Below are 27,525 nucleotides of genomic sequence, written 5' to 3' on the forward strand. Positions count from 1 at the left end.
CAACCCTGCAAGTCTCCCCAATCTCTCTGTATATTTGTTCCTCCAATTCCCATTGACTATTTGAGACCCTATAGTACAACCCCAATAACATCACTATCGCCTTCTTATTTCTTAGCTCCACTCACAAAGCCTCACGGGATGATCCTTCAGTTATTTCATCTCTGATTACTGCTGTAATACTCACCTTAATTAAAAATGCACTCCCCTCCCCTCCTTCCACCTTCTCGGTCCCGTCTGAAGCCAGTCTTGTCCCTCCCTTAGCAATGTTTCTGTAATGGCTATAATATCCCAGTCCCACTTACCTATCTATGCCCTGAGTTTATTGGCCTTACTTGTTTGCCCTCTTGCATTGGAACAAATGCAATTTGTTTCTTTTTTGTAAATCTACAATAGTGAGTAGAGTTGGGTTATTTTTACATTATATGTATTATTGAGATCTGTCTCTTGATTAGCCTTTAAAAATATAAAATATAGGTACTAAGTTAGCCTGGAGTAGTCTTTTTAGTGCAGTAAGACTGGGCTATTTTCTGGATCTGTAGATTGTTAAAGTGCAAAGATGGCATTTAGTAGAACAATATGCTCTTCCTGTCAGATGTGAGAGGTTAGGGAGAACTTTAATGTTACTGATGATTAAGTCTGCAGGAAGTGTGTTTGGTTGTGAATCCTAGCTGATTGTATGCATTGGTTATAACAGCTTTTAGAGGCAATGAGGAATTTATAGGAGGTGGTGGAGGGGGTGCACATGATGGATGGTAGTTTCAGGGAGGGAGAAAAACCACAGGTACAGTCAGGTAGATGGGTTACCTCCATGAAAGGTAAGAGGTAGGCAGGTAATGCAGGAGTCTCCTGTGGTCCATTCCCATCCCAAGCAAGTGTGCTGTTATGAAAATGTAGGGGTTATGGAGTCTCAGGCGAATGTAACACTGACAACAAAGTTTCTGGCACTGAGACTGGCTTTAATGTAATGAAGGGTAAGTCGGGTTCCAAGTGATCAATTGTGATAGGGCACTCTCTAGTCAAAGACACAGACAGAAACTTCTGTGGTCAGCAACGAGACATCGGAATGGTGTGTTGCCTTCCTGGTGCCAGGATCAAGGACCCGTCAGAGAGAGTGTAGAAAATTCTTAAAGGGGAGAAGGAACAACAGGAGGTCAGTGTACATATTTGATCCAACGGCATAGGATGACAAAAGAACGAGGTGCTGAAGAGAGAATACAGGAAATTGGGCAGGAAGCTAAAAAGTAAGAGCTTGAGGGGAGTAGTATCTGGATTAATCCCAGTGTCAAGAGCTAGTGAGGGTAGGAATAGGAGGATAGAGCAGCTGACTATGTGCCTGAGGAGCTGATGTAGGGGAGAAGGGTTCACATTTTTGGATCATTGGAATCTCTTCTGGGGTAGAAGTGACCTGTATAAAAAAGACTGATTGCACCTGAATTGGAAGGGGGCAAATATACTGGTGGAGAGATTTGTGAGAGCTGTTCTTGAGGATTTAACCTATTAAGGTGGGACCCAGTGAGATAGTGAGGAAAGAGATCAGTCTGAGATTGGTTCAGTTGGGAAAAGGAATGTGTCAAACAGTCAAGGCAGACGGGAACAAAGCAGAGAATGAGGTAGGACTGATAAATTAAATTACATTTATTTTATTTCGAGAGGCCTGGCAGGTAAGGCAGATGAACTCAGAGCATAGTTGGGAAGATGAGACTGGGATATCATAGCAAGTACAGAAATGTGGCTCAGGGAGGGGCAGGGCTGGCAACTTAATCTTCCGGGGTATAGATGCTATAGATAGAAAGGGATGCAAGAGAAGAGGAGGAGTGGCATTTTTGATTAGAGATAACACTATGGCTGTGCTCAGGGAGTTAATTCCTGGGAGTACATTCAGGGAAGTTATTTGGATGGAACTGAGAAATAAGAAAGGGATGATCAGCTTAATGGGATTGTACTATAGAACCCCCAATAGTCATAGGATCATAGAGCTGTATAGCTAAAACAGGCCCTTTAGTCCAACCAAATATCCTAAATTAATCTAGCCCCATTTGCCAGCACTTGGCCCATATCTCTTGAAAACCCTTCCTATTCATTATCATGTATTTGGAAAGACAAGGGCTGATTAAGGATAGTCAATATGGCTTTGTGCACAGGAAATGCTTTTTTTGAAGAAGTAACAAAGAGGATTGATGAAGGCAGAGTGATGGACATGATCAATATGGACTTCAGTAAGGCGTTTGCCAGGGTTCCACATGGTGGATTGGTTAACAAGGTTCGATTACATGGAATATAGGGAGAACTAGCCATTTGGATATAGGAGAGTCCAAAACTAGGTTTAAGGTGAGAGGGGAAAGATTTAAAAGGGACCTGAGGTGGCAACCTTTTAAGTCAGAGGGTGGTGTGTACATGGAATAAGCTGCCAGAGGAAATGGTGGAGGCTGGAGCAATTACAACATTTAAAAGGTATCTGGATGGGTATATGAATAGAAATAATTTAGAGGTTTATGGGCCAAATAATGGCAAATGGGAATAGATTAATTTCAGATATCTGATGGACATAGATGAGTTAGACCGAAGGGTCTGTTACCATGCTGTACAGCTCTATGACTGCATTTATCAAGCGTGGGTGTCAAGAGCTGTCCAACATTGATTATCCATCTCTAACCGTTCTGGAGACGTTGGTGGTGAGTTGCCTTTTTGAACTGGTGCAGGATGTAGGGACAGCCACAGTGCAATTTTGAAGGGAATGCAAGACTTTTAATCCAGCGACCATGAAGGACTGGTGATGTAATTCCAATGTAACTGGATGATGTGTGGCTTGGAGAGAAACCTCCGTGTTCCCATGTATCTGCTGTCTTTGTCCTTCAAAGTAGTAGAGGTTGTGGCTTTGAATGGTGTTCAGAGAAACCTTGTAGTGCATATCTCTCGTACAGTTGAAATCAGCACATAATTAGTGACCAGATATAGCAATTACAAGAAAGGCAAAGGTAAAATATAGCTTGTGTGCAGTTCACCACAGGGTTTGATGTCAAACTGTACTGTTTAGCTCCAGGTGAGGACAGATAGATTGGCACACAAGAAAAAATTGCATGGGCATGCTGAGTTCATTAACTGCCCTGTCAGAATGCTCCAGTCCCTTTGCCATCCTTACAAAGATGTAGCAACACTCTCTAGCCAATGTACCAAAACATCTTTAAAAATATTCCTGAAGACATTCAGTGATTTTCTAATAGAAAAATGTTCCAAACAATCTTAATTATTTGCTTATGTTATATAAATTGATTTAACATGCTGACTATCAACCTGACTGCTTTTCCAACTAATTGTTGACTGAATGGACAAAGGAGATGGAGACCTCTTATACTATAGCATCACATGTTCTCCTTGATCTAGTTGCCTGAAAAATATGTTATCTTTCTAAGACTTGCAAAATTAGACAACAGCTGTGACTTGTATTGTCCAATTTTGCTATACTGGCTGGTTAGGCAAAGTAATGTCAGGGTAGTATGGTTCCTGCATGTTTGTGCACATGTACGGGATGCAACAGCATATCCCTGGGAATTAACGGAAGCCTGTGCAGTTCTGCTAAAAGTTACACACAATCATTTTGCACCCTGTGTGTGATTACTGCTGAGTCATTTGAAAAGACATGTTAGCAACATGGAGCTACCATCAAACTTTGGTTCATAACTTAAAGACAGTATGATTCATGCTAATTCTGACTCAAGGATGTGCCTTTCACATTTTCTGTATCTTCACAGATAAATTTGGGAATAATCTGTACTTTTTCAAAGGTGAATGCAGAGAGGATTGTCCTGCATTTCACCACCCTGCTGCTGATAATGTCTGCAGTCCATGTTCCAGGAACTGTGAAGTATGCATTGATAGTAAACACTGTGTAAAGTGTTCCTCTGGCTATTACCCTGACTCTGACGGATGCCAACAGCTAAACTGTGGAGAAGGTAAGATGGAATCATCATCTTCATTTAATGGATGGTTTTAAAGCTCTGTCCTAATAGATAAATTGAAGGACTAAATAAAAATATCAGTTGGAACTCCAAAGACAGGTTAGTTTATGGGAATGTATATTTCGCATTCAGTATGTGAATAAAATCGAACCTGAAAATATCATCTGTTTCTGTGCTACCAAGATAGCAAACATGTATTCATATCATGTTTTAAAAATTCACTCATAATATGTGGGCATTATTGGCTGAGCCAACATTTCTTACCCATCCCTTGAGAAGGCAGTGAACTGACTCCTTGAACAATGGCAGTTCATTTATTGTCGATGAACCCATAATGCTTTTTGGGAGGGAATTATTCATGTGGAGCTTTTAATTATTTTATAAGGGAATAGTGACTTGGATGAAAGTATGTCTTGCATCTAAGAATGATTGGAGTGGGAACTGAGGGGCATAGATAAGGTGAATAGCTAAGGTCTTGTTCTCAGGATAGGGGAATCCAAAACTAGAGTGCATGGGTTTATGGTGAGAGGGGTAAGTTTTAAAAGGGACCTGAGGGACAACTCTTTCACATGGAGAGTGATGCGTACATAGAACGAGTGGCCAGAGGAAGTGATAGAGGCGAGTACAATTACAACATTTTAAAGACATTTGGACAGATAGCTGGATAGGGAGCGTTTAGAGGGATATAGGCAAATAGAACTAGTTCAGTTAAGGAAACCTGCTTGGCATAGATGAGTTGGGCCAAAAGGTCTGTTTCTGTACTTTATGACTCTAAATTTAGTAAGCATCACCCTTGTGTCAAAACTAATGATTGTCATGAATCAACATCTGTAAAGACATGAATAAAAAATTCTTTACTAACCTTAGTGACTCTCAGTTAGGCAAGCAAGGGATTTTGTGATCATAAAACAAAAAAAAGGGTTCCATCTTTTCACCTCTCCGACTACCTTTCCTTATCCCACTGCAGTGCGTACATATGTAGACATCTGATGAGGAGAGGACTAGACATAGCAGTGATTCACCATTGAATAATCCATTAGCACTTATTGTTAGACCTAAATGTTACTTTGATGATGTAGTACACTTAGACTTCTATCAAGCACCTACAGAACCAAGCATTTGGAATGGGGAACTTTGTGTGTTCGAAGTAATTTTTAAAGGATGTCATCTATTTGCACTGATACCCACTTCTATAGTCTCTTAATTAACAATAGCTTCATAACATGCTCCAAATGTACTTGTGACCTGACTCCTAACTGTCTTCACTAAGGGGTTAATAGCTTAATGTTGTATTGAATGTACTTAAATGAACTCATGCATGCAATTAATTTAGTTCTCCTTCACATCTTAAGCTACATATTAAAATTAACTGTTCATTAGCAAAACAGAATTCTAATCCTTTTTTATAGGATAGACCATAAAAATAAACAGCAAAATTGCTGACACCTTAAAGAACAGGAACCTGGAAAAGTATGGAATTCATGCTTTACGAAGGGTAGCTATCTATATGTGTTTGCATACCTTACATTGTGCGCACCCCGCATATCACGAATGTATGAACCATTTAGGAGGACATGGCTCAGTAAATAGGTTTACATTTTTCTGAGAATAAACAAAGACGATCAGGTAAGGGCAGCTACAAAAGATGGATTATCAGTTATCCCCGGATTTTCATCCTTAAAAGGTTCATTCTATTCCCTGTCTCTGTCTAACTGCTGCTGAAACACTCACCCATGTTTTCCTTACTTTCAGAGTTGACAATCCATTGCTCTTCTGGTAAGCCTCTTATCTTCCACCTTTCCTAAACTTGAGTTCAAATAATTAAGCTGCAAGCTTTCACCAAGTCCAGTTCACCTCTCTGCACTTCAGCTTACATTGACCCTCAGTCCCTGAATGATTTCACTTTAAAATTCTCATCGTCATCATGTTCAAATGCCTCATGGCCTTACTTCCCTTTCTATAATCCTTTTCAGCCCAAGAATATTTTAAGAGCTTTAGTTTTCCACTGATTCTAACCTTAAGCATGTCAAATAATATATCTCAGGATAATTTAATAAGGAATCACATTGAAAAGGAAATGGAAAATTATAACAGGGTTGTGGGAAGAAGGCAGGGAATAGCACTAGGTGATTTACTTCTATGAAGAGCTAGCACAGACACAAAGGGATAAATGGCCTTTTTCATGGTGTAACAATTCTGTAATTACTGTTTTTTTCAATGATTTTTAACCTTTGGCAAAGAAAGTGGGGATATAAATGTAACATCTTTCCTCATTTTGTCCCATCCGGTCAACTTTGAGTGTAATCTTGCCTTTGCCTTAGCTCTGTCATGTCCGTAATGAGTTCAGTCCCAAAATCTGCTAAAGCTCAGACATGTCAACATTCAAATTTAGAATTGGCAATTCACATGTCCAAAGTCAATCTGAAAGTAACACTGAAAAGGATGCAATTTGTCAGACTAAAATTAAAACTCTAGAAACTCTCATTTGTATTACAATTTATATCTAATGCTTATATTGCTATTAAATTTGCACTTACAATCCACAGGTGAAATTGAAGATCTTGACTATGAAGATTGTGTGCAGTGTGCAGAAGGATGTGAGAAATGCACATTAGGTAAGCTGTTACATTTAACTGCATGAAATCCACAACAAGATTGGCCATTTGGGCCAGGCAATCTAGTTGACATTTATTCTCTAAGTAAGCAGTCCTCTTTATCCTAAATAAGTACACCATTGTCACATCAATTTAACTGATCCATCCATTAGCCTTCAACAGCTTTTTGTTCAACTTGTAGAATTCCTATTCAATACAACATGTTTATTAGCCTGTGTATTCAAAAGGAAGCACTCAGATGGCTAGCCTGTATTTTCTTTTAGCACCTGCATTAACAGGAGAGCTGCAGATTGGTGATTATAAACTGATTAGAATCTATCTGAAATCCTGGTCAAAATGAATGTTGCAGTTCTTTACTCTTTCTGGTGGTCATAGCTATTGCTGACGATGGATTCCGCAGAGTTGTAGAGGTTTACAGCGTGGAAACAGGCCCTTCGGCCCAACTTGTCCATGCCGCCCAATTTTCACAATTACCTGCAATTTGGTCCATGTCCTTCCATACCTATTCCATCCAAGTACCTGTCCAATTGTTTCTTAAATGACAGAATTGTACTCATCTCCACTAATTCTTCTGTTAATCCATTCCAGAGACTCACCACCCTCTGTGTGAAAACTCTGCCCCCTGGACTTGTTTGTATCTCTCCCCTCTCACCTTAAACCTGTGCTTTCTAGTTTTAGACTCTCCTATGATGGGGAAAAGCTATTGTCTATCTACCTTATCAATGCCTCTCATGATTTTCTAGACCTCTATAAGGTCACCCTTGAGTCTCTTATGCTCCAGGGAAAAAATAGTCCCAGCCTGTCCAGCCTCCTTACAACTCAAACCTTCCTGCGAAGATAGTATTCTCGTAAACCTTTTCTGCATTCTTTCTAGTTTAATAAAATCCTTTCTATAGTCAAGCATTCAGAACTGCACACAGTACTCCAAATGTGGCTTTTTACCCAATATCTTTTACAGCTGCAACAAGACATCTCAACTCGTGTACTCTATAGTCCATTGGACTAGTTGATCACGATCCTGCTGCATTCCCAGATGACTTTCAGATATCAGCTTCCAGTAACCAAGTGCCCTCTTTGAAACTTGTACAGTGAGAGTTAGGCTATTTGCACATTTACAGGTATCATAGCTCTGATACCTGAGCTTAATCTTGTTCTTACTTGTCACCCACTCTTACACTTCATAGCAGAGGTCACTGCACAGAAAAGAAGCAACTATCATAACTGAAATTTTAGCTCCTCTGGAATATAAAGGACTAAGAGCATTTTGTAGATGATCTGATACTTGGAAGCAGTGTGAACTGTAAGAAAAATAGTGTAAAGCTTCAAAAGGAATATTCACAAGTTGGTGGCATGGACAGATAATGTATATTCAGTTTGGGAGAATGAATGCTGAAAAGCAATATAAAATAAAGGTTACAAATATAAAGGGGATGCAAGAGTACAGGGATCTGAGTTTATATGTGCATAAGGTAGCAAGACAGATTGAAAGTATCAATGGTCTGGTGCATAGCTCCTTGAAAGTGGAGTCACAGATAGACAGACTGGTGAAGAAGGCTTTCAGCATGCTTGCCTTCATTGATTAGAATATAGAGTATACGAGTTGAGATGTGAGTATAGTGAGTCATGAGCTCATTAAGCATACAATATTCTAAACTTTATTAAAAGAGGCATAGAGTACAATATCAAAGAGGTTATGTATAAAACACTGTCCAAAGGTCCTTGTGGTGAGACAATCATTTCAGTGGTGTAGATTAGAGTTGGGCATCAGGGCTGTGGTGGAGGTAGGTTCAATCAGCTTAATTAAGAGGGAATTGGATTATTATCTGAAAAGAAAGAATGTACAAGGTTTACAGGGAGAAGGAAAGCGAACAGCACTAAAGTAAATTGTTCATTTGGAGAGTCTGTGTATGCTCAACAAGCCAAATGGCCTCCTCCTATGCTGAAATTATTCTGTTATTTTGATGTCCTTGCACACCTAATTGAGAACACCAAATTCAGCACGTTCCTAATCTGTACAGCTAAGTGTCACTGCGAAGGACTGTGAGACTGCTGCAAGAGTTTTGCTGCATGATTCTTTTTGTTGCAAGCTGAATTGCCATAACACCACCCAAAACATTAATTGGGAGTGCACTTTCAGGAAATGCATCCTGGGAATTTTCACTTCAGGATTTTTTACCCACTAAAACTGATTAACAGGAAATTGCAAGCTATATGTCTTTTATTTACTGAAATACATATCCTGGGGTAAAATTATATATTTTCTTTTTTGCGGGCTGTTCTTGAGATTTCCTAAAGGTAACATTTCGATTTTCAGGAACTGCTTCTTTGATTTTGGGTTTTATTTTCTACATTCTGACTAATTCATTCATTGGTCTTGCTATCAGGTAGTGACCATGTCTTTGGATGTGCATTGACATGTGGGTATTTTGGTTCAACAGAAGCAGAAATCAAATATTCTATCAATATTCTCAGTAATTACCAATTCTCCATTAATGATAACCTTTGAAACATAGAAAATAGGAGCAGGAGTATACCATTCAGTCCTTCAAGCTGTCTCTGCTATTCAAATATGATCCTGGTTGATCAGCTAACTCAGAACCCTGTTCCTTCTTTGTCCATGAGTGCTTTGATCATTTTAGCCCTCAGAACTACATTGCACTCCTTCTTGAAAAGGATACAAAACACAAGGAAAAGATTAATTTCCTAGACACCACAGTACTTAGATTGGCACAGATAACAGGAATAAGTTAGGAATTTCTTTTTCAAAATTTCAGACATACACTTCAACACCAAATAAGCCATCGCCCTAAACACAACTTCCACTAACAACAATGATCACAGCTATTGAATTTCCTTCACACATACCCAAAATTCTAACATTTTAACCATATGGTTACAACTCATAGAAACATATTTACCATAGATGGATCTGAATCGCAAATGTAAATTCATTACAACAGAAGACACTACATATTTTGAGTATTGTGAGTCATGAGGTGATGAAGCTTCTTCCACATTTTTACATGTCTTGTAGCCTCCTCTTCTCACCTTATTCTACTTGCAATCTTCCTTCCCCCATCCCCTTACCACTAGCCTCTAACAGCCTCTTTCTCCCCTACATATCATCGCATCGTCTCCTCCCACTCCCCTCCTGCGTCACCACCTACCTCCACCCTCCCATCTTCTCCAGGCAGATGCTGCTAGCATGAACCGAGCATACAGAACTTCCAACCTTGACAAAAGACCGCAATCCCAGCCAAAGGCAACTCTCAGCAGCTCATTCGTCACTCTCAAATTTCCACCAGCTCTCATCGCACTGCTCCCCTGGAAAAAAGATGCTCTCCCAGCAATCTCCACATTCCTCAATGCAAGCATTAACTTTCCTAGCTGCTTCAATGATGAACTGTGCCTTTCCTGCATTTGTTGCTCACAAGCATGGAAGTAAACCAGTGCATGATTGGAGTGGCAGCTCCTCACCATTTCCTTCTACTCCATTTATGGGGCAACTTCTTTTGGAATTCATTTTTGCCCTCGCAAATGAACTTTCAAAAGTGGATGTCCCCGCTGCCAACATTTATTTTTCATAGCATGAACTTTTTGCTATGCATATTAATATTTCATTACATTGTGATCAAAAGTAGGCATCATTTGTTTGTCTGGAACAAAAAGAAAACAGTGTAGGAGCTAGCTTATATTCAAATAGGTTCCATTATATAACAAGGTAAAAACAATGACTGCAGATGCTGAAAACCAAACACTGGATTAGTGGTGCTGGAAGAGCACAGCAGTTCAGGCAGCGTCCAACGAGCAGCGAAATCGACGTTTCGGGCAAAAGCCCTTCATCAGGAATAAAGCTTCATCAATGTAGCGGAGGAAGAGGTGGGGAGTGGTGCCGGTGTAATTACGGAAGATCAACTGTTCTACATAGCCAACAAAGAGACAGGCATAGCTGGGGCCCATACGTGTGCCCATGGCTACGCCTTTGGTCTGGATTTCCTGATGAAGGGCTTTTGCCCGAAATGTCGATTTCGCTGCTCGTTGGATGCTGCCTGAACTGCTGTGCTCTTCCAGCACCACTAATCCAGTATATAACATTTGAGTAAAGGAAGACTTATATCTTTGTCAAGACCTCAGAGTTCCCTGAAATGCTCTACAACAAACAATTTTCAACTGTTGCAATGCAGGGAATGGCAAGAAGCATTTTCCAGAAACCACAATATGATGATGATCAATTGGTCTCAATTGTTGAGAGAAATTAATTATGGACAGGAGACTGGACAGAATTCCTCTACTCTTCAAATTAGTGATCTAGGATTTTTAACATCCATTTGAGGGGTGGTGGGGCCAACCCTTAACTTCTTATGTAAAAGTCAAATATTAGCTCTCATAAATTTATCTTTAATTCAAAAATAGTTAAATAGCAAAGTAGCACATATTGTTAGGAGCATACAGATGCTTGAGCTCATTATCTAGGTTGACACTCCACTGTAGTACAAAGGAACTGTGGCATTGTCAGAAGTGTGGCTTTGTGATGAGATGTTAAAATGAAGACTGTCTAACCCTTTCTTCAGTTTTTGAAACCTAAGCCAACCAATTGGTCCATTTACGAATGTTGGGATTACCTAATTCTGAAATCTCTAGGTGGTACTTGGATGCCATCTAGTGGCAGAATATCACATCTTCAGGAAATATTGTGAAGAAAAGTGAAAAAGGCAACTAATCATCTGAACATTTAAAATAAAATACATGATGTGCAAAGGATACACGGTTAGCATATGTAAGGAGAAAATGATGAACTATTATCTTTCACCTCCTGTTTGCATAACTTTACCATAATATCTTAATATTCTGATAAAATAAAAACTGCAGTTTTCAAACATTGTTTCTCAAAAAATAACACACCTTTAATGGCTTAAATGATAACAAACTTCAGGGGAGATGTGAAATATGTTGTGCTTTTTGTTTTACCTCTTTTACACTATTGCACAAAATCCGAATGTATCCCAATTTGCTTAGTGGCCTTGAGATTTGGTTCCAAAAACACACCCAGGAACATATGGGATATTTAAAAACCAATTACTGAGGAAAAGCAAAAAATTCTAATGAAGTGCAAAACTAAATTCTACATTCTGTTCCACAGTTTTTGTCATTCTATAAATAAGGTTGGTGAAAATAAATAAAAGAATGAATATATTTATGTTTTAAAATTTATTATGACAAAAAGAAATAGAAAATGACATTAAGTATTTAGTTACTCTGTCTGTGAATATGGCACAGAATCATTATTGATTGCTTGCTGCTACCTGCACCTACATTAACTAATTCACTTGCAGTTTTACCTGGAGACTAGTGGTAAACATGGCATAGAAACAAATTGGATCAGAGGTTTGGTACCATTAGAACTGTGAAATATGAATATGATTATTTTTCTTCAAAATCTACTTCTCAGTCCTTTCAGTTACACAGCTATGAAATTATTCTCAATTGCTGTTATCAGTGTGTCTGCAGTGTTTGGTTTGGCAGCCTTAGTAAAGTAGAACTCGAAAAGCATCCAATAAAAACAGAAAAGAGATCAGATTGAATTAATAGCTTTGACAATTTAAACTTTAAAAATAACCCAGCGAAGTTGTTGAAAGTGCTGGACATTCACTGGACATGATTAAATATCACAGATGATTTAAGAGTTACTTCTGGCTATCTTTATAGATTACAAATCAAGATTTTATCAATTTGATTTGATTTGGAGAAGTCGGTATTGGACTGGGGTGTACAAAGTTAAAAATCACACAACATCAGATTATAGTTCAACAGATTTACTTGGAAGCACTAGCTTTTGGAGCGCTGCTCCTTCATCAGGTGGTTGTGGAGAATAAGATTGTAAGACACAGAATTTATAGCAAACGTTTACAGTGTGATGTAACTGAAATTACATATTGAAAAAAACTTACATTGTTTGTTAAGCCTCTCATCTTTTAGAATGACCATGTTGGTTTCAGTTCTTTCATACGTAAATCACAAAATGTTTTTATAAAGTTACATTCTCAAGTGAACTTTAACAATTGGTGTCATGTCAGCCAGATTTGATTTCTGTGTTAAAAAACAGTAAATTGACTAATAATTGATACAGTGTTAGGGCAATGGTTACAGCAATATTAAATTTCATTCAAAATCTACAGTCTGCCTCTAAAACAATGAGAAAAGACCATTCTGTCCATTAATCACATCCTTTCCTCAAACAATTTTCTCTGCAATGAATATTACCCAATTGACTCAATCTGAATTTTATTTGGAATTTAAACCCCATCTCAGGACAGGTGGAGATCAGAGATACATGTTAAAAAAATCTAAAATTGTAAATGACATATGTACCTTTCATCATTTTTATCATCATGATTTGTGTGGCAAGTCTCTGTTCCATTCCCATCCTAATATTTAAGCCAAACTTCCACAATGTGGTTAGAAAGTTAATGCACAGATAACACTTGCTGACCATTTTCCCAGGGCTTGAAACTTAACAGTGAAAATGGAAGCAAGAGCAGACCAGTGAAGTTGGCATTTCTTCTTTAGATTACTGCTTGTGAGCTAGGAGGAACAGGCAGACTGTGTTCCTGGCCCCTCAAGAAAACTATCTTCTGCCACAATCGGCTGTCATCCCTCTCCAAATCCACTCTCACCACTTCCCAACATCTTCCAAACCGTCTGATTGCTGATCTAAACCCATTGCTCTTCCCTGCCATCTTCTCTTACCTGCCCTCTTTTCTGATTGCCAACCCAACATCCTCTCTCATCCACTGCAGTTTCATCTGGATCCTCCTTGATCTGTGCTACAAGGATTTCTAGGTCCTGTCACAAACATCCCTCCTCAACTCCAAATAAGTTTCCATTTCCCTCCCTGTGAGTTCCTTAAGGAGCTGCCTTCTCTCCAAAATGAAACCTGGGGGCTTGTTACCTTTGAGCAATTGCTTTCTCTGATATTTTCACTTCCATCAGTATAGAAGTCATCATGTTCCATTTGGACAAAACAAAATTCTCAGATGCTGGAAACCTGAAATACAAAAGAAAATGCTTGAAATAATCACTGAGCCTGGCAGCAAGTATGGAGTGAATATTTGAGCTTTGTTACTCGCTATCAGAACTGGAAAAAGTTTGAAATGGTACACAGTTTCTGCAAGTCACAGGATAGAGGAGGAAAAAGAATAAATGTTCCAGTGAAGAATGAGAGGCAGGAAATACTAATGGCAGTGTTGGAGGAGTAGGGTCAAAAGGGAATAGTAAAGAATGAAGGGTTGAAACTAGCACTGTGGATTATCCCTACAACCCAAGAACTGCAATTATTCAAGAAGTATCACTTTCTCCTAGGCAATAAGGGACAGGCAATAAATGCTGGCTGAGAGAGAACAGCCATGTTCTGTGAATGAATACCAAAACATTAGTGTCAGAAAACAAAAATGAGAGCAAGAAAGAGATCAAAGTTTGCAAAATAAAAGAGAAATGTAAGGGAAAATATTTTCTATTTTTGGAGTCAATGTTGTATCCAAAGGGCTGTAAAATATGTAATCAAGAGATGCGCTGCTGTTTCATAATCTTACATTAGAACATTGCTGGAGGCCAAGGATAGCAAGGTCACAGTCAGAATAAGGTAGAGAACTAAACTGATTGCTGATGCTTGCCAACTGATAGTTTACAATAAGCCTCAATATACTTTTAGCTATCTCAGTTAACTACCTGCCCTGAAAACCCCTCTCATCTCCAGGAAATGGCCAAGGGCAGCATAGTGTTTTCAAGCCAGTATACTGGCTAGCAGTGAGAATTTTCAAACCCTCTTGTCTCCGTGCTCATCTCCATGCTTAACCTTCTAAGCTTCAGGAAATACAAGTTCAATTTGTGTAATCTCTCTTTGGAATTTAATTCCAGAAGTTTTATATGCGTGTGGTGTACTTTCCCCAAGGTCAATCTACACCTCTTCAGATATGGTACCCATATCGGTTTACAGTACACCAAATGTAGAACAAACATAGCTTTGCATAGCAGTAAAATAATTTCAATGCTTTTGTATTCTATATAAGCCATCATTCCATTAGTCATTATGATTATTTTCTGTACCAGTCCAAAACATTAATGATCAATCATCCAAAGTAGTCTATGTACATGGTGCTCCAAATCTTTTCAACTTTCATAGATTCTGATTTTTACCATTCAGAAAAGGTTTTGCTTAAAAGTTTCAACATCAACATCATAAAAGCAGCCAGTGAATTTTAACAAATTGTTATTTGTGGGATCTTGCTGTGTACAAAGATTGTTGCCACATTTCCTATATTACAACGATGACTACACTTCAGAAGTATTTCATTTCATAGCTGTAAAGCCCTTTCAAATGTTCATGGAAAGCGCTACATAAATGCAAGCCTTTCTTTTTTGAGATCCAAAGTAAATGCCCTCATTTGCCTATATTTATATCTATTTGCCAGTTTTGACCATTCACTTAATTTGCAGTAGTAATATTTTTGAGAGCAGCTGAAACATTTCAGTGCTCAGTTATTGTATTTTTAACTATAATCTCCTCAGCACATTTGTTAAGGGTAATTTTAAATTAATATTTCCTGGTGTCTGTCTCATGCACATTTCTAAGACTGTATGGCCAAGGAACAGAAGTAGGCCATTCAGCCCACCAATTCTTCTCCACCATTCCATAAGATCATGGCTGACCTGATAGTCCTCAACTCCACTTTCCCGCTGTTTCCCATAATTCTTGAATATCACTAATGACCTCACTTCATCAGTCCTCTGTGGTAAAGAATTAAATAAACAAGTCCATGAGAAAGAAAATTTCTCCTTATCTCTGTCTAAATGTGTTACCCATTTTTCTGAGATTACACCCTCTGCTGTGGGACTTTCCCACAAGGGGAAACAACTTACCCTGCCAAGTCCTTTCAGGCCCAACCTAGTCAACCTCTCTTCATAAGGCAATTCTTCCATAGCTGGGACCAGCCTAATGAACCTTCTCTAGACTGCCTCCAATACCAGTATGTTATTCTTTAGAAAAGGGATCCAAAAATGTTTACAGTATTCCAGCTATGGTCTGACCAGTGACTTGTACAATTTTAGCAACACCTCCCTATTTTTATATTTCATTCCCTTCGAAATAAAGGCCAACATTTCATTTGCCTTCTCTATTACCTGCTGAACTTGAATGCTAACTCTTTTGTGATTCATCTTTGAGAACTCCTAAATCCCTTATTGCAGCCTATCTCCATTTAACTAATATTCAGCTCATCTATTCTTCCTACCAAAATGCATAACCTCAAATTTCCTCACATTACATTCTATTTGCCAAGTTTTTGGCCACTCACTTAACTGTCTATATCTGTCTGCAAACTCTTTGTGTCATCTGCAAACTTGTCTATAGTACTTTCACTTTCCTCATCCAACTCATTGACAGACAATTGTAAATAATCGTGACCCCAGCACTGAACCCTGCAGCACACCACTAGTTACACGTTGCCAGCCTTTTCCTAACTCTGTTGTCCAATAATTAGCCAATCCTCTATCCATGCTAATATACCACCTCCAACATCATTGGCTCTTATTAGTTAGCTTAATGTATGGCACCTTATCAAATGACTTTTGAAAATCTAAATATATTACATCCATTGCTTCCCCTTTATCTATCCTGCTTGTTACCTCCTCAAATAATTCTAATATTTTTACCAGGAATGATTTTCCCTTCATAAATCCATGCTGACTCCGCTTAATTATATTGTGTATTTCTAAATGCTCTACTATTGCATTGTTTGTAACAGACTAACATTTTCCCAGTAATGTACATTAAGTTAACTGGACTATAGTTATCCATTTTCTGGTTCATTGCCTTTTTAAATAAATGTGTTATTTTCACATTTTTCAAATTCTCTGAGACTTCTGCAGAACCTAAGAATTCCTGCAAGGCTACTTTAATTTATCCTATATATCTGCAGCTACTTCCTTTAATATCATAGAACACACCCTATCAGGTCTGGGGGATATATTGGTCTTTAGCCCCATTAGTTTCACAATTTTGTCTTCTTGAGATAGTTATTGTATTTATTTCCTATCCTTTTGCCCCTTAAATATTTTGTAATTTTGGTATGTTATTCATGTTTCGTACTGTAAAGCCTGATGCATACTATTTATTTAACTCCTCTGCCATTTCCTGGTTCCCCATTATTACTTCCCCAGCCACATTCTCTCATGGGTATATATTCACTTTGGCTTCTCTCTTCCTTTTCATACATTTAAAGATGCTCTTGCTGTCCATCTTAATTATGCAAGCTGGCCTTTATTTTCTCTCGCCTTTTATTCTTCATTTTGGTAATCTTTTGTTGATTTTAACAAATTCTAATGTTCCAATTTACCACTATTCTTTGCCGCATTGTGTGTTTCATCTTTCAATCTGATGCTATCTTTAACATCCCTGGTTAGTCATAGTCATAGTTTTTCCCCTTCCTATAATCCTTCTTTCTCATCTTTGCTGTGAACATGAGTTAGTTTCTTAAATGTCTGCCATTAATGCTCAACTGTACTTGCTGGTAAATACCTTCCCCAGATAACCCCAGCTAACATTGCCCTCATTCATTTTAATTTCCCTTATTTTAGCTTAGCATAGTTGGTTCAAGCCCAAGTTCCTCCATTTCAAACTGAATGCAAAATTCTATCATGTTATGGTCACTGTTTCTGAGGAAATATGACATCTTTTTATTAAACCTACCATGTTATACATCACCAAAATCAAAATAGCCTGATCACTGATTCCCTCACCTTAACCTCCTTCCACCTATCGCATTCCCAATGCCCCTTCCCCAAGTCCCTCCTCCCTACCTTTTATCTTAGCCTGCTTGGCACACCCTCCTCATTCCTGAAGAAGGGCTTATGCCCGAAACGTCGATTCTCTTTCTCCTTTGATGCTGCCTGACCTGCTATGCTTTTCCAGCAACACATTTTTAAGCACTGATTGTTATAGAATCATATAGTCATAGCAATGTATAGCATGGTCCAACTCATTCATGCTGACGTGATATCCTAAATTAATCTAGTCCCATTTGCCAGCATTTGGCCCCTATCCCTCTAAACCCTACCCATCCATACACCAATTCAGATGTCCTTTAAATGGTGTAATTGTACCGCCTCCTCTGGCAACTCATTCCATTTGCACTCCATCCTCTGTGTAAAGAAGTTGCCCCTTAGGTCCCTTTTAAATCTTTCCCATCTCCTCTGAAACCTATGCGCTCTAGTTTTGGACTCCCCTACCCTGGGAAAAAGACCTTGCCCATTCATGGTTTTATAAACCTCAATCAGGTCACCTCTCAGCCTCTGATATTCAAGGGAAAATAGCCCCAGCCTATTCAGCCTCTCTGTAGATGTCATCCCTGAACCCTGGCAACATCCTTGTAAATCTTTTCTGAATGTTTTCAAGTTTCACATCTTTTCTGTAGCAGGAGACCAAAATTGCACACAGTATTCCAAAAGTGGCCTAACCAATATCCTGTACAGTTACAAAATGACCTCCTAACTCCGAAGCTCAATGCACTGACCGATAAAGGCAAATGTACCAAACACATTCTTCAGTATCCTATCTACCTGCAACTCCACTTTCAAAGAACCCCCAAGTTCTCTTTGTTCAGCAACACTCCCCAGGACCTTACTATTAAGTGTATAAGTCCTTCCCTGATTTGCCTTTCCAAAATGCAGCACCTCACATTTATCTAAATTAATCTCCATCTGCCACTACTCAGTCCATTTGCCTACCTCAACCAAGGTCTCATTGTACTCTGTGGTAATCTTCTTCACCGTCCACTACACCACCAATTTGGTGTCATATGCAAACCTACAAGCCATAACTCCTATATTCACATCTAAATCATTTATATAAATGACAAAAAGTAGTGGACCCAGCACCAATCCTTCCAGTATACCGTTGGTCACAGGCCTTCAGTCTGAAAAGCAACCCTCCACCACCACTCTCTGTCTCCTACCTTCAAACCAATTTTGTGTCCCTGTACTATATGTGATCTAATCTTGTTAACCAGTTTACCATGTGGAAATTGCTAAAGTCTGTTTAGACAACATCTGTCTTCATTAATCTTCTCTATCACTTCTTCTAAAAACTGAATTAAGTTAGTGTCCCAGGCACAATGCCACGTTGACTATCCCTAATCTGCCCTTGACTTTCCAAATACATGTAACTTCTTTCTAATAAACTATCCCAAATACATTTGATTAACTCTTCCTTGAGGCTTTCCCTGCTAATCTGACTATCCCAATCTACATGAAAATGAATGCCACCCATGATTAATGTACTTCCTGACATACCTTATTTTCCAATCTAAAGCAAAGTGTCCTATAAGACTGAAGTTTGTATGATTATAATTAGGGCATCTGCACACCTCTTCTTTAAAACATCAGGTTCTAGGGACCATTATTTTTGTAATTTACCATATTTTTGCTGACATAAACTTTAGTGAACTCAGCTCCCTGGTTAATGATTCATTTCATTGGAATGTCCAGTATTCTATCCTCTTCCCCTTTTTATAAATACCAATGCAGGACCACAAAGCCTTATTGCCATTTACAGTATGACCATTATAGGTTTTCAAGTGATCTATATCACTTCTTACAGCCCTATCTTTCATCACGTATAATGATTGTTTTCTGCTGATTTTGATATTCTGTTTAATTTTTTTAACTACTTTTTGTGGCTTTCACTTTTTTTCTCCTTTGATTTCCTTTACATCTTGTGTGCCTATCATGCACCAGGATTTATGCTAGCTTTTGCATTTTCTATTTTTCTTTTCTTTTAATTATCCTTTACTTTCTCCCTGTTTTTGGCAAAAGAGGTTTTTGAACTGTCTGTATAATGGTTTTTTTGAAAGCCACTCCCATTGATCTTTTCTTGTTTTATCTATTAACAGATTTACCCAGTTTATCATGAACAGACTTTGTCTCAACCTATTAAAATCAATTTTCCCAAACCTAGAATACCTGAACACCTCTATTTATTAATATTTGAAATAGCCAAATTGTATCTCATTTCAAACTTTTTTTCTTCACACAACCACATTCAGTTCTATTGATTCATGTCAAAGAGTCTGTTACATATGATATTCTTATTAGGTGGGAAGACCTAATTGGTGGTTGTACATTGATAAAAGTTATGTTGAAGAACAAGCCTATTTGGCTTGATTTGCAGAACAAAGGATAATTTAGAAACTCATTCACATTTGAAGAAATTATATTACAAACAGGGAAATTAAATATATTGCTTAAAAATACTAACCTAGTCCAATGCAATAAAAGCTGGCATTTATTTGTCAAGCATGTATATCCCTTGTGTTACCATTACGTACAGTGCACGATGTATATCATTATCCATGTTGTAAGGTTCTCTCACAGCTATCAGCAACAGTAGTGGCATGAGGGGACAGTGAAAATCTTTGTTGAACCTTAAAGGCATAGTACTTCTCTGGATTTTATCCTAATTTGTCTCTGGAAGGAATCATCCTAATTAGAAAAATGTTGCTGAATTTTCTGATTTCTTTACTGCAACCCTCACTATGCTCCAGCCACCACCAATACCTCACCTCAACACACACACACATGCACAGTGCTAGATAGGTGTAACGTACCTGAATTGCTGATAGACCTATCACATTTTGTTTAATTTGTTTTTAGGTGAATTTACTTGCCTATTAGTTACTGTGAAAAACAAACTTCAGGTCAATTTTATTTGATGGACTTGCAAACCTACATCGAAGCTTTTTTCAAAGAATGTCATCTGGACTTTTGCAGCAAATGGCACAGAGACTGAATAGAATATCTGACTCAAAGGTTAACCCATTCTATGTTTACAACTTCTACTCATCAGGGTTTTTATTTTTTTGTACAGATGATCCAAGACTATGTACATTGTGTAAAGGGGGCTACTACATGTAAGTTTATTTTTCTCTTCACTTATTATCTTTTAAAATGAACTCTGTATAAGAAACAACCAAATTGCAATTATTTCTCTTTTAAATAGTGGACAATGTTTAATTTGCATTGCTCCTAAAAAAAGAATAATTGCAGACCTTTATTTCTGGTGATTATCCATTTTCTCTGGCTTTTCACTCAAAAGATGGAGCAAATGATCTTGCTAACCCCTGGAGCTGTTTGCCAACATTACTCTTCCCTGCAGTAGTTTGATACATTTATGACAGAAGATTTGATAGATGAACGGTTACGTTCTACCACGATACCAATGATGTATGTTTCTATTTTATATTGAAATTGTGCAAAATTAATCCTTTCCTTTGGAATTAGTAACTGGTAATTGTTTACAGTTCCTAATGCTGTGATGTAATTATTGTCAGGTTGTTAAAACCAATGTAGTTAAATGATACTCAAAGGTGATTTAAAACTGACTTCCAGCTTTTTTTAATCTAAAGAAGTGCAGGCAGCAGAGGAAAATGAAGGGGTCAGGTAGTTTGGAGGAGCTGAGCCATCTTTCAGTGCAATTTTCAAGGGAGCTACTAATGGTCAAACAGATGCATGTCTATTTGATACATGTTCAGAAAGGATACCGGGTCAAATGATGGAAGATTTCAAGTACAGATGTTGAACAGCCCAACCAACATTGCTTAAAGTAATTGTTGATTATATTTTATAACAGGACCCGAAACCGTGGTTATTTTTTCTACTCTTGCTTGTTTTGGGTGGAAATTGAAAATCCTAATCCCTCATTATCTCATTCTAAATGTGAGCAAGGTCACAGGACTTTTATTTGTAAAATCCCCTTTAAATACAACTATAGGTATTTTGGGCTTGATAATAATTGAGTATATGATGAGAACTTTCATAGAAAACAGGATTTTGATTTTATTCCCCTAGTGCCAAAGTAAAAAAATACTACATAAAAATATTTGCTATAAATTACAAGGGAGTGAATAGTATTATTCAAAATACCTTTATATTTCAAGAGTTTCTTCTCATGTTTACAATGTCATCCATACAAATGTGATAATACAATTTTAAATCATTGGCCCAGAAATTTTGATGGCTAGGTAGCTGTTGTTTCTGTAGCTTAGATTGGGCCAGTTCCTGGGAACATGCAGATTTCCTAGAACTGCTGACTCCAAGAGAATTACCCAGGAATTTGAAAATTCTGATGAGCATTTCCTAGTGTCTGAAACCTTCCAAGAATCCCACGGACTCTAGCCAAATAATGCAGTGGGTTTCTGACACATTTAAGTTTATTAATTAACCAGGAAACATGTGAAGATTAAAAACCTACTCGAATGCTTGTGTAACTATTAAACTGAACCTCTGACCCACCATTGTCTCCCATGACCGACACCCTTTCATCTGAAACTTCCTGGACCCAACACCCAACACGCTGAACTGGACCCGACCCTCACTGGACACAGCAACACAACAGTGCCTGACTCAGGTCCCAATCTGACCCAACACCATCCTCACAGCCAATACAACACACATGGTCCCAGACTCAGACCTGCTTTGCCCTCTTCACCTCAGTCTGACACATACAAGCACTCCTACCACCTCTGTCACTCTCACCTAAACACTCAGAATTTCCTGCTCTCTATCTCATCGCTGACCTGCCATGCTAATCCCTTACCCAAATCCCTACTTCACCCAGTTGGCATTCTGCCCTGATCACCCACCCACCAACCTATCCCATACCTCCTTGGCACAGTATTCCCCTCCTTATCCACCTGCAACACTACCCACATTTAGCTTGCATATTTTTCCTTTCACAGGAGACATCAAAATGGCTGACTGCTGTTGGACATCTAACTCTCAGAATGTGGCATATTAACAAAAGAGGGGTAGGGTTTCAGTAGCCGTCATCTCCCCTGCTGACTGCAGAGATTCCTGAATAGTCATCTAAATGTATTTATGGATAAGGTTTTGTCTATCCAAATGTTAGAAATAGGATTCCTGAACATCAGCAGAATTTCTAGGCAAATATTTCAACCATATAACTTGGGATAATCAGCATATTTTGCTCTCATGCTAACATTGTGATCTTGTAAAACCTTGTCTCTAGTTTTCACCAACGCTGTTATGAGACTTGTCCAGCCAAAACATTTAAAAATGAATCTACGATGGAGTGTAGACTTTGTCACGAGAATTGTATTGACTGTGATGAAGAACGATGCTATTGGTGTGAGACTGGCTTCTTCCTCTCAGGTAAGCAAAGCCTGGCTGAGCAATTCTAATTCTGATCAACATTAAACAAGCATGAGGTTACATTGAAATTTTTGACAATGCCTGTGATTATATGTAAGTGTCTGCCAATAAGAGTAATGAATTTTTTTCAGTCATCAATACTGTTAGAGCTGCTAAATGTTTTATTGAAAATAAGCATCAGCTGCAGTATTCCTCGCACATTTTGTGGTTTAATACCAATGCTGATCTTTTTCACTTGTATGATTCCTCTGTTCTTTCTTTTCTTCATCAAGTATACCTATCACTGAACTGATTCCGTTATTAACAGGAATTGTGACTTGATCAAATCAGTCATTACCATGCTTTCATAGAAAGTTAAGAATAGCAGATGTTGGAGATCTGAAACAAGGAAAAACACTGGAGAAACTGCACAGGTCTGGCAGCATCTGTGAAGAGAAAACAGAGTTACCATTTCAAGTCCAGGGATCTCTCTTCAGATCCATGCCTTCCTCTCCACAGTAGAAAGTACAGAACTTAAACACTGCGAAAAGGAGACTAGACTTTGAAACTTTTTCCCTTGCACTCATCAAAACGAAGATGAATAAAATAGAATTAAAAGCAGAGACAACATTTTATACAAAATGGGAAGGGGGTATTGGGCCATAATTGGCATGGAGATACAGCAAGAACAGTTAACTGTCAATCTTAATTCTCAGGATAGGCAGGTAGACTCTAATTAGGCAGGACGTTGCTACAGTAATACAGAAGAGTTTGGCTGTCTACAGCCTTTTTTCAAGCCTGTTCCCTACATCTTTATTCTGACAAGTTCAGACAAAAAGCTCCAATTTCTAGATTCCTCATAGCAATATTTAAGTGTATTGCTCTAACCTGAGGAGAATTCTAAACTGAAAATAGGAGGAACTGCAGATGCTGGAAATTAGAAATAAAAACAGGAATTGCTGGAAAATCCCAATGGTACTGGCAGCATTTGTGGAGTGAAAGCAGAGTTAACATATCAGGTCCAGTTACCCTTCTTCAGAATTGATAATAGCTAGGAAATACTTTATGCGAAACATGAGGTGTAGGGAGGGAGTAAATGAAGTGGAGATAGAGCCCAACGAGAAATTAGTTGGACAAAGAAATGGGTAAAGATCAGCCTGGAAGAATGAATAGTTGCTAATGGGGACTATTGGTAGCTGATAGTGGGTTGTGTGTGATAGCAGCCCAAGTGGTAACAAGGTCTGGTGTTTGGGGTAAGAAAAAGCCATGGGTGAAGGTGTTGAAGCCTTAAAATTGTTTACCTTGATATTGAGTCCAGAAGGCTTCAAGAGTTCCCAAGCAGAAAGCCAAGCACTTCAGCATGACTGAGACAAAGATGTTGGCCAAGGAATATGTTGATGTGTTGAAGTGGCTGGCAACTGCAAGCTCAGGATCATTCTTGTTTCCAGTTGCCGGCAAGCTCAACATACTGCCCTGTTCCCTGGTCAAGGTCTTTGCCTCAGGCTTGCTGCAGTGGTCTAGCAAAGCTCAGCACAAGCCAAAAGCTGCATTTTCCACTTGGGAACTCTGCAGCCTTTGGGATTCAAGATCGAGTTCAGCAATTTTAGGACTTGAGCACCTTCCCTCATGTCTTTCCCCTATCTCTACACACCACCAAGTCATCACTTTGTCTGTCCAACTATTGTTCTATCTCTCTAGGCTCTATCTCCACCAATCATTTACTCCTCCCCTCTCTCCTTATCCCATCTTCTGCATAACTACTAATCTTTTCTGAGCTATTGTCAGTTAGAACATAGAACATTACAGCGCAGTAAAGGCCCTTTAGCCCTCGATGTTGTGCTGACCTGTGGAACCAATCTGAAGTCTATCTATCCTACACTATTCCATTTTCATTCAAATGTTTATCCAATGATCATTTAAATGCCCTTAAAGTTGGCAAGTTTACTACTGTTTAGGCAGTGCATTCCACATCCCTATCACTCTCTGAGTAAAGAAACAACCTCTGACATCTGTCCTATATCTATCACCCCTCAATTTAAAGCTATGTCCCTCATGCTAGCCATTACCATCTGAGAAAAAAGGCTCTCACTGTCCACCCTATCTAATCCTCTGATTATCTTATATGTCTCAATTAAGTCACCTCTCAACCTTCTTCTCTCTAACGAAAACAGCCTCAAGTCCCTTAGCCTTTCCTCATAAGACCTTCCCTCCATATAAGGCAGCATCCTAGTAAATCTCCTCTGAACCCTTTCCAAAGCTTCCACATCCTTCCTATAATGCAGTGACCAGAACTGTACGCAATACTCCAAGTGCGGCCGCACCAGAGTTTTGTACAGTTGCAGTATGATCTCATAGATTCAAAACTCAGTCCCCCTACCAATAAAAGCTAACCCACCGTATGCTTCCTTAACAACCCTATCACCCTGGGTGGTAACTTTCAGGAATCTAAGTACATGGACACTGAGATCTCTCTGCTCATCTACACGACCAAGAATCTTACCATTAACCCAGTACTCTGTATTCCTGTTGCTCCTTCCAAAGTTTTCACACTTTTCTGCATAAACTCCAATTGCCACCTCTCAGCTCAGCTCTACTTATCTATGTCCCTCTGTAACCTGGAACATCCTTCAGCACTGTTCACAACTCCACTGACCTTAGTGTCATCTGCAAATTTACTAACCCATCCTTCTATGCCCTCATCTAGGTCATTTAAAAAAATGACAAACAGCAGTGGACCCAAAATAGATCCTTGCAGTAAATCACTAGTAACTGAACTCCAGGATGAACATCAACCACTACCCTCTGTCTTTTTTCAGCTAGCCAATTTCTGATCCAAACCATTAAATCACCCCCAATCCCATGCCTCCGTATTTTGTGCAATAGCTACTGTGGGGAACCTTATCAAACACCTTACTGAAATCCATATACACCACATCAACTGCTTTATCCTCATCCACCTGTATGGTCACCATCTCAAAGAAATCAATGAGGTTTGTGAGGCATGACCTATCCTTCACGAAACCAAAGTAAGGCTCACAGGTCTCTACTCCCCTTCTTGAACAAGGGGACAGCATTTGCTATCCTCCAGTCTTCTGGCATTATTCCTGTAGACAATGATGACAAAGATCAAAGCCAAAGGCTCGGCAATCTTCTCCCTGGCTTTCCAGAGAATCCTAGGATAAATCCCATCTGGCCCAGAGGACCTGACTATTTTAACACTTTCCAGAATTGCTAACACCTCCTCCTTGTGAACCTCAATCCCATCAAGTCTGGTAGCCTGTATCTCAATATTCTCCTCAACAACATTGTCTTTTTCCAGTGTGAATAGTGATGCTAAATATTCATTTAGCTCTTCCCCGATCTCCTCAGACTCCACACACAACTTCCCACTACTATCCTTGATTGGCCCTAATCTTTCCCCCATCATTCTTTTATTCCTGAAAGCTTTAGGGTTTTCCTTGATCCTATCTGCTAATGACTTCTCATGTCCCCTCCTGGCTCTTCTTAACTCTCTCTTTAGGTCGTTCCTGGCTAACTTATAACACTCAAGTGCTCTGACTGAGCTTTCACATCTTATCCTAACATGAGCCTTCTTCCTCTTGACAAGAGATTCAACTTCTTTCGTAAATAGTGGCTCCCTTGCTCTACCACTTCCTCCCTGTCTGACAGGTATATACTTATCAATGACACACAGTAGCTGTTCCTTGAATAAGCTCCACCTTTCAATTGTGCCCAACCCCCACAGTTTCCTTCCCTGTTGTTTGCATCCTAAATCTTACCTAACTGTATCATAGCTATCTTTCCCCGAGCAATGACTCTTGCCCTGAATTATATATCTATCCCTTACCATTACTAAAGTAAACATAACTGAATTGTGGTCACTATCACCAAAGTGCTCATCTACCTTCAAATGTAACACCTGGCCAGGTTCATTACCCAGTACCAAATCCAATGTGGCCTTGCCCCTTGTTGGCTTGTCAGCATACTGTGTTAGGAAGACTTACCTTGGACAAAAACTGACCCATCTAAAGTACTCGATGTATTAATATTTCCAGTCAATTTTTGGAAAGTTAAAGCCCCCCCATAACAACTACCCTATTACTCTCACTCCTATCCAGAATTATCTTTGCTATCATTTCCTCTATATCTCTGGAACTACTCGGAGACCTATAGAAAACTCCCACCTGGGTGACCTCTCCTTTCCTGTTTCTAACTCAGCTCATACTACTTCAGCAGATTAGTCTTCAATGTCCTTTCTGCCATCGTAAAACTGTCCTTGACAAACAATGTCACACCTCCCTGTCTTTTTCCATCTTCTCTGTTCTTACTGAAACATCTAAATCCCGGAACCTGCAACAACCACTCCTGTCCCTGTTCTACCTATGTACCCAAAATGGCCACAGCATCGAAGTCCCAGGTACCAACCCATGCTGCAAGTTCACCCACCTTATTCCAGATGCTCCTGGCGGTTGAAGTAGACACACTTCAAACCACCTTTCTGATTGCTGGTACACTCTTGCAACCTTGAAACCTCATTTCTGACCTCACTACTCTCAACCTCCTGGACACTGGAACCACAATTTAGGTTCCATCCCCCTGCTGCATTGGTTTAAACCCTCCCCAAGAGCATTAGCAAATTGTCCTCCCAGGATATTGGTACCCCTCTGGTTCGAGTGAAGACTATCCCGTTTGTATAGGTCCCACCTACCCCAGAATGAGCCCCAATTATCCAGGTATCTGAAGCCCTCCCTTCT

General features: G+C 39.0%; 1 protein-coding gene across 2 annotated transcripts in view; it reads left to right on the forward strand.

Moving 5' to 3' along the window:
- pcsk5b (proprotein convertase subtilisin/kexin type 5b) overlaps nt 1-27,525 on the forward strand; it is a 375,643-nt gene that overhangs the window by 301,655 nt on the left and 46,463 nt on the right. For both annotated transcript variants that reach the window (XM_072585118.1, XM_072585127.1), the window contains exons 23-26: nt 3,750-3,950; nt 6,503-6,571; nt 20,490-20,532; nt 22,650-22,792. In XM_072585118.1, coding sequence (XP_072441219.1) covers nt 3,750-3,950; nt 6,503-6,571; nt 20,490-20,532; nt 22,650-22,792 — 456 coding nt within the window. The remainder of the gene's footprint in view (nt 1-3,749; nt 3,951-6,502; nt 6,572-20,489; nt 20,533-22,649; nt 22,793-27,525) is intronic.

This window comes from Chiloscyllium punctatum, chromosome 2 (assembly GCF_047496795.1).
Source record: "Chiloscyllium punctatum isolate Juve2018m chromosome 2, sChiPun1.3, whole genome shotgun sequence".
NCBI classification, from domain to species: Eukaryota; Metazoa; Chordata; class Chondrichthyes; order Orectolobiformes; family Hemiscylliidae; genus Chiloscyllium; species Chiloscyllium punctatum.